Below are 7,739 nucleotides of genomic sequence, written 5' to 3'. Positions count from 1 at the left end.
TCGAAGCTTCTTTGCTGCTTCCAGACTTTTAGGCCCAAGACTAATTACGATTATACTTTGGTCGATTCGACTCTGACAAATGGTCCCCTTGACTAGTTGGCGGCCTAACTTTAATCTTACTAGTGGCTTGAACTAGGCCAGCTAGCATGACTTTGAACGTCGTACTGAATTTAATGCAGCAACTGTCCTGAGCATTATGCTATCTCAACAAACCGATGGGGTAGGTATTGTTCCATTTTAAAACAAGAGGACTCAGGTTTAGTAATTTGTCGAAGGTCATACAGCTTGTGAACGACAAACTCTGAGTTTGGAGCCAAGCCTTTTTGTCTCCAAAGGCGCCGTTACAGATCAGGGGCACCGTGCTCCCAAAGAAGGAAGAGAACACCTAGACCCACACCCAGAAAAGCATCGAGGAAGAACGCTGAGCTACACTTCAGCCCCTCAGAGAACCCTCACCCCAAACCCTAAGTGCGCAGAAGCCGCGGCGATGAAGAAATGTGATCATGCCCTTAGCATCGGGGCAGCCACCAGCCCATCCATGGACCAAGCGCAAATCCCAGCGGCGGGGGATGCCCGTTTAGGGGAATGACGTGGGGAAGGGAGCAGTTCTCCTGCAGCGGTTGGCGGAGTATGGAATAGTTGCAGACAAATGAGCACCCGAGACGGGGTAAGGCGACGGCAGCCCGCAGGTGCAACTCCAGGCGAGCCTTCCCATCCCCGGCCCCAACCCTCCCCGCGCTGGGGGCAGGTCCCGTCGGCGCAGCGGTGCAGCGCAAAGGGCGCGGGGAGAGGGCGCTGCTCGCGTCTCTGCAGCTTTCGGCCAGCATCCGCCGCCGCCTCGCTCCTCTCGCTGCCCGCGAGCGACCCCTGTCCTCGGAGGAGGGCGCTCTCTTGCCTGCTTCTTGCTTCCGTCGCTGCCTCCCCGGCCATGGCGACCTGCCTGCGGCTGCGGCGCTGTCAGGCTCCGCGCCTCTCGCCCGCGTCTCCGGGCCGCGGCCTCTGCCCGGTGCCCGTCGCGCGGCCCGCGCCCGGCCGGGCCTCGCTCGGTGGCTACGCCGGGGCCCCGGCGGGCCTTCCCGCGGCGCTGCTGCGCACAGATGGCTTCGTGGGCGGCCGCTGGCTCCCGGCCTCCGCCGCCTTCCCCGTGCACGACCCGGCCAGCGGCGCCAGCCTGGGCATGGTGGCCGACTGCGGGGCGTCCGAGGCCGGCGCCGCGGTGCGCGCCGCCTACGAGGCTTTCTGCAGCTGGAGGCGGGTCTCGGCCAAGGTGAGTGCGCCCCGTGTGCAGGGGGCTCTGCCCCACAGGGAAAGCTGCTGCGTCGCCTCCCCCTCTCCTCATTTCTGCGGGATACACCGTGCGGAAAATCAGAGAAACAAGAAACGGGATGATCAACAAATAAGTTTGGAGCGTCGGCTTTGTGCCAAGCACTGTGCCAGGCGCTGGGTACACGGCCCTGCCCTCAAGCCTCATAATATGTCCGGTGGGGGGGGGGCAGAACGGGAGCACGTAATTACAAGCGAGCCGAGTGTACAGTGAACAAATAGAGGGTCCTGACGGCTCGTGTGTGTTGGGGGGGGAGGCGGGGGGGCGGTCAGGGAAGGTAAGAGAACACGTGGCTCTCCAGAGCATCTGAAATACCACCCTGGCTGCAGGGAAACCACGCGAGGGCCTGCTCCAGCGGTCTGCAAGAAAGCTGGTAGTGCTCTGGGCTAGAGCCAGTGAAACCGGAATCGAGAGAACTAGGGTAAGAATCAGGCTTTGTACAGGTGAAGGGAGAAGTCCAGGACCATTCTCCAGGTTTGGGGCCTGACTATAGAAATACTGCTATTAACTGACACAGAAAACACTGGGGAATTGGGGGCACAGGAAGGGGATGTCAGATGGGGAGAGTAGAGTAAGAAGAATACTACTGGCGGCTGGCCAGTGGCCAAGTGGTTAAGTTCTCGCCTCCATTTTGGTGGCCCAGGGTTTGCCGGTTCAGATCCTGGGCCTGGACCTACACACCGGTCATCAAGCTGTGCTGTGCAGCATCCCACACAGAAGAACTAGACTGACGTACAACTAGGATACACAACTACATACTGAGGCTTTGGGGAGGAAAAGAAAAAGAGGCGGATTGGCAACAGATGTTAGCTCAGGGCCCATCTTTCTCACCAAAAAGCATACCTTAAACAAAAAATAAAAGAATAAAACTAAGAAATCTTCTTCCTCCATTTATTAAACGACACCTGGAGCCAGCCCAGTGAAATCATTTTCTGCCCTGTCCTTCAGCATCCTCCCTCTGAAGATGCACATCCATCAGTGAGGTCCAAGTCCTGAAGGGGGGGTCTGAACATTCATTCATCCATGAGACACTTACTGAGCGCCTCCTGTATGCCATGCACTATTGGAGGTGCTTGGGGTACAACAGTCAACAAAAGAAAGATCACTGCCCTTAGGGAGCTCATGTGGGGGTGAGGGGCAGAGGGGAGATCTAACCTGTAAATGAAACATCATGTCTATGCAAATAAGTATATTGGAAATGATGAATTCTGGGAGAAAAAAGGTAGAGCAGGCTAAGAAGATCAGAGGCCAGAGAGAAGAGGCAGGGTCCAGTATACATAGTGTGGACAGGTGGAGTGGCCTGTTAGGGCTCCTTGTGTTCAGGTCACAGCTCGTGTATTCGTGTTTTCTGAGATCTAGCTCAGGTGTTACTCCTGCCATTGAGCTGTGAGCCTACACAGCCTCCCTTTATTCTCCTTTCTCTAAACCCACAGCTTGCCTTGTCTTGCACTTCCTGTTGACATCGTTTGCATTGCATTGTCTTTTTCTTTTCACCAGCTTTACGACCTTGTGAACTCCTGGAGAAGTTCGTGGAAAGTAGGGAGCTAGCATTTGTTGACCACGTTATAAGCTAAGGCATTAGTTTCCTATGGCTACTGTAACAAATTTCCACAAACTTTGCAACTGAAAACTCAAATTTATTCTCTTACGTTATCGGAGATCAGAAGGCCAAAATGGGTTGGCAAGGCTTTGTTCCTTCTGGGAGCTCTGGGGTTTTCTCGCCTTGTTCAGCTTCTAGAGGCTGCCCACATTCCTTGGTCACACATCACTCCAACTTCTGCTTCCGTTGTCTCACCTTCTCTGACGCGCCTGCCTCTCTCTTGTAGTGATCCTTGGGATTACACTGGGCCCACGTGGATAATGCAGGTTAGTCTCACCTCAAGATCCTTAATCACAGCTGCCAAATCCCTTTTGCCATATAAGGTAACATATTCACAGGTTCCAGGCATTAGGATGAGGACATTTTTGGGAGCCATTATTGTGCCCACCACAGCTGAGAGCTGTTCGCAGCACTTTACACGTGTTTTATTTAGTCCTTTCAAAGGCCCTGTGAGGTAGATACTTGATCCATGTTGCGGAGGAGGAGACCGGCTGAGAAAGGCTCATAAGTCCCCATCCGTAACTTCATTCCTGCCCAAGTGGAGGATCTGGGCTTTGAGCCCCTGTGACTCCATCACTGTGAGCCTCCCAGGACCCCCGTCTGGATCTCGCACATTCACACAGCTCCTCACAAAGGCTCCAGTAGTTTCCTGGGGTTGCCGTAACAAAGGACTACAAATGTGGTAGTTTAAACAACAGAAATTTATTGTCTCCCTTCTGGAGGCTAGAAGTCCAAAATCAAGGTGTGGGAAGGGTCAGTTCCTTCTGAGGGGTCTGAGAGAAGGATCTCTTCCACCCTCTCCCCTGGGCCATCTTCTCCTTGTGTCTTCCACATCATCTTCCTCCTGCGCTTGTCTGTTTCTATGTCCAAATTTCACCTTTTTATAAGGACACCAGTCTTATTGGTTTAGGGTCCACCCTCGTGACCTCATTTTAACTTGATTACCTCTGTCAAGACTCTGTCTCCAAATAAGGTCACATCCTGAGGTGCTGGGGGTTAGGACTCCAGTATATCTTTTTTGAGCAGCCACAAGTAACCGGAACACGGGCTTTGCATACTGGAGGTCATTGCTTGCCTCTCCTGGTTTCTCAGTTCAGCCTGGACATTGTTGTCCGCCAGCAAGCAGAATCTACTTTTTATTCCTACGGTTCTCATGCTGCTTCATGCTCTTCTCTCATTTTCTCTCAGACCAAGTATGTGCTTTATTTCTAGCAGGCCATTTGCTCAGATATTTCATTTTTTTCTCTGAGCCAGGCCTTCTAGATTTTTGTCTTTTGCCTCTCACCCAGAATAAGCCACAGCACACTGGCCTGTAGTCATCAGATTCTTAATTGGTGTTGCACAGAGTGAGGGTAAACAAAATGAAATTACTGTAGTAATATGGTTTTAGGAGATGTCGATGCCTCTTCTCTGGGGGTTGAGATTTAGAAGAGTTCATCTCAACGACAGCCTGGAGGGGTGAGAGAAGGCAGCTTGTTAGCCTCTCTGAAACAGAGAAGGGAAAGAACCCAGAGAAAGATGGTTAGTGCTGTTTATGCAGGCTCAGACTCCCTGCTCATGAGTGGAGTGAGAAAATGATTAAAATCTTACACCTTCTGAACGGATTAGAACCTCAGAATGACAAAGCAGGTGTACTCATTACTGTGGGCAGCCCTTCAGGCGGGTAAGAGTAAACCAAGGATTCTTCTTCGCTTCAGATACACCTGTTCAGGTGCGAGAGGCTGGAGCTCTGGGGCGCATCCTTCTTTAGCGGACCTCTGTGTGTTAACCTGGACTCTCTGGACCCTCTTTTGTTTAATGGCTTTACATAAATGAATTCCTTTTCTAAAAAATTTATTTTTTTTAAGAAACCCATAATATTCTTAGTCTTACTAATCCAATCTATCCTTTTATCCATTTTTCATGATTTGGAAATTTTTTTAAATTGTAGTAAAATATGCATAACATAAAATTTACCATTTTAGCCATTTGTAAGAGTACACTTCAGTGGTATTAAGTACATTCACAGTGTTGTGTCTGGGCCATCTTCTTCTTTTTTCTTTTTTGTGGAAGATTAGCCCTGAGCTGACATCTGCCGTCAATCCTCCTCTTTTTGCTGAGGAAGACTGGTCCTGACCTAACATCCTTGCCCATCTTCCTCTGCTTTATATGTGGGATGCTGCCACAGCATGGCTTGCCAAGTGGTGCCATGTCCGCACCCGGGATCTGAACCAGCAAACCCCAGGCCGCTGAAGCAGAACATGGGAACTTAACCGCTGCATGGGCCCTCTTCTTAAGTGTGTAAAACCCTTTCTTATGCCTCACACACCCCACAACCCCCACCCTCGTCTGTAGGACAAATCAAACTTGCCAGTGAATTGTTAAAATAAGGGACTGTACTTGAGGACATTATGTTGAGTGAAATAAGCCTGTCGCAAAAGGGCAAATACAGTATGATTCTACTTATGTGAGGTACCTAGAGTCATCAGATTCACAGACGCAGGAAGTAGAATGGTGGTTGCCAGAGGCTGGGGGAAGTTATGGTTGAACAGGCACAGAGTTTCAGTGTTGCAAGATGAAAAGAGCTCTGGAGACGGATGGTGCTGATGGTTGCACAGCAATGTGAAAGTACTTAATGCTACTGAACTGCACACTTAAAAATGATTAAGATGGCAAATTTTACATTATGTGTGTTTTACCACCATTAATAACAATAATTTTTTAAAAGTAGGGAACTATACCTTTGTGTGGTGAAATTGAAGTTATTCATATTTACATAAACAATAACAGCTGTTTCACAATTTGTGACTTGGTACACCCCTTTAGATGCCACTCGAAAGTGGATCTTTATTATTATTTATCAGGGAAAGGTCTGTATACCTGAAACTAATATAATATGTCAGTTATACCTCAATTTAAAAAAGAAGGGGCCGGCCCCTTGGCCTAGTGGTTAAGTTTGGCATGCTCTGTTTCGGTGGCCTGAGTTTGGTTCCCAGGAGCAGACCTACACCACTCATCAGTGGCTATGCTGTGGTAGCAACCCACATGCACAATAGAGGAAGATTGGCACAGATGTTAGCTCAGGGCAAATCTTCCTTAGCAAAAAGAAAAAAAGAAGGAGAAGACGAAGAAAGGCTAATGTGCATTTCCCCAAGAATGAGACCACACAGTGAATATTTTAGGAAATTGAAGATTATTTGATAGTGCCTCTTACACTTGGTGTTTCACTATTTCTCTTTTTATTTCTTTTTCAGGAGAGGAGTTCATTACTTCGGAAATGGTACGATTTAATGATACAAAATAAGGATGACCTTGCCAAGATAATTACAGCTGAAAGTGTGAGTTCAGGGTTCTAATTTGCTGCCCTGAAAAATTGAAGAGTTCTTAGACTGAAGCTTGGGGAAGCCGCTGGCTTCAGTGCTGTTGTGTAGCTAAAGAAAATGTGAATTCCTTGCCTAACAATCAGATATCAACTAATTATTGTGCCAGGCACCAACTTTTTCTAAGGAAGCCAGGCACTTACATTTGCTAAAACAAAATTTATATGTTCTAATTTACTCTTTAATAATATGCAAGGAATAGATTTTGAGTGGAACTGTGTGAAGCCTGCTTTTTCACCATTCCAGTTTTTTTCTACATGACTATTTTCATTGATTTTTCATGTTATTTTTGTCCATTTAGAAATGTATCAGTAGTTTCACTGTAGCTGTAATAAATTGCACTGTGGTCACAAAATTTAGAAGATATTAGAAGGAGAAAAAATTAGAAGATACAGTTCTAGTTGTTTCCTCCTAATTTGTAAAAATTGAAAATGTAAATGATGATCAATTGTGGTCTAAAGTGGCACGCATGCTTTTTTCCATCACCATTTGTAATTCTGCTTTCTGAAATTCAACCGAGGTTAGAAATCTCTCAACAACCCTGTGGGTTTGTCATGGGAAATTTTTCTATGCTGCTTGCAGCCTTGAAGAATTTAGAAACGCAGAGTCATGCTCTTGTTAGAAAGTAGTGAGTGTGTCCTTTTCTGATCTAATTTAGGGCAAGCCCCTGAAGGAGGCACAGGGAGAAATTCTCTATTCCGCCCTTTTCCTCGAGTGGTTTTCAGAGGAAGCCCGCCGCATCTACGGAGACGTTATCTGTATGCCCGCCAAGGAAAAGCGGGCCCTGGTCCTCAAGCAGCCCGTTGGCGTGGCTGCAGTCATCACCCCGGTACGTGCAGCCTCCACAGGATCCCAGGGGAGGAGCGTGAGTAGGGACCTGGGACACAGCTCGTTCTTCCTTGTGAAGAGGTGTGCTCAGCCTGATAGTTTTGTCACGTGGTCTTGGTTTCCTGATTCCTTTGCTGGATGCAGAGGTGTGTTGCTTGGTCCTCTGTGATAATTCGAGGTGTGGTGGTGGCGGTGAGTGGAAATACATGTTTTGTAATGCCCACAGACGTAGGATGACTCACAGGAGGACCTAGGGCTTCTCTGACTTGGCTTGAAGACTTCTGGGCATTGCCTAGCACATCTGAAAAGATCTCCTGGTATTTATCATTTTTTTAAAAGACTTAAGATAGGACACCTTTGTTAATGTGCCATAATTTTAAGAAAATTTGATGCTTAAGTTATGGTTATCAGCATCAGCAAAGTATTTGTGTACCTACCAGCAGGCACTGGGGCAGGTCCTAGAGGTCAAAAGGCTAAGAAATAAGGTATTGTGTTTGCCTGGCTGGGGGTGCACTATACTTATGGGGTGACCAGCCTTTCTTGGACCTATGTGCTACTAGGTCCCATATTAATTTCTCTGCAGTGTCTACCAGCTGGTTCTCAAGACTACTGTTCCTTCCCTGCTCAG

The 7,739-nt window shown here is 48.2% G+C and overlaps 1 protein-coding gene across 1 annotated transcript in view; it reads left to right on the top strand.

The window, feature by feature from the left end:
• Positions 1 to 474: 474 nt before the first annotated feature.
• Positions 475 to 7,739, top strand: part of ALDH5A1 (aldehyde dehydrogenase 5 family member A1) — a 29,417-nt gene continuing 22,152 nt past the window's right edge. Inside the window, exons 1-3 of the mRNA XM_044777011.2 lie at positions 475 to 1,267; positions 6,158 to 6,241; positions 6,942 to 7,112. Coding sequence (XP_044632946.2) covers positions 650 to 1,267; positions 6,158 to 6,241; positions 6,942 to 7,112 — 873 coding nt within the window. The 5' untranslated portion in view covers positions 475 to 649. The remainder of the gene's footprint in view (positions 1,268 to 6,157; positions 6,242 to 6,941; positions 7,113 to 7,739) is intronic.

The sequence above is a fragment of the Equus asinus genome, chromosome 8, assembly GCF_041296235.1.
Source record: "Equus asinus isolate D_3611 breed Donkey chromosome 8, EquAss-T2T_v2, whole genome shotgun sequence".
Classification (NCBI taxonomy): Eukaryota; Metazoa; Chordata; class Mammalia; order Perissodactyla; family Equidae; genus Equus; species Equus asinus.
This window is presented reverse-complemented; position numbering and strand designations above follow the sequence as displayed.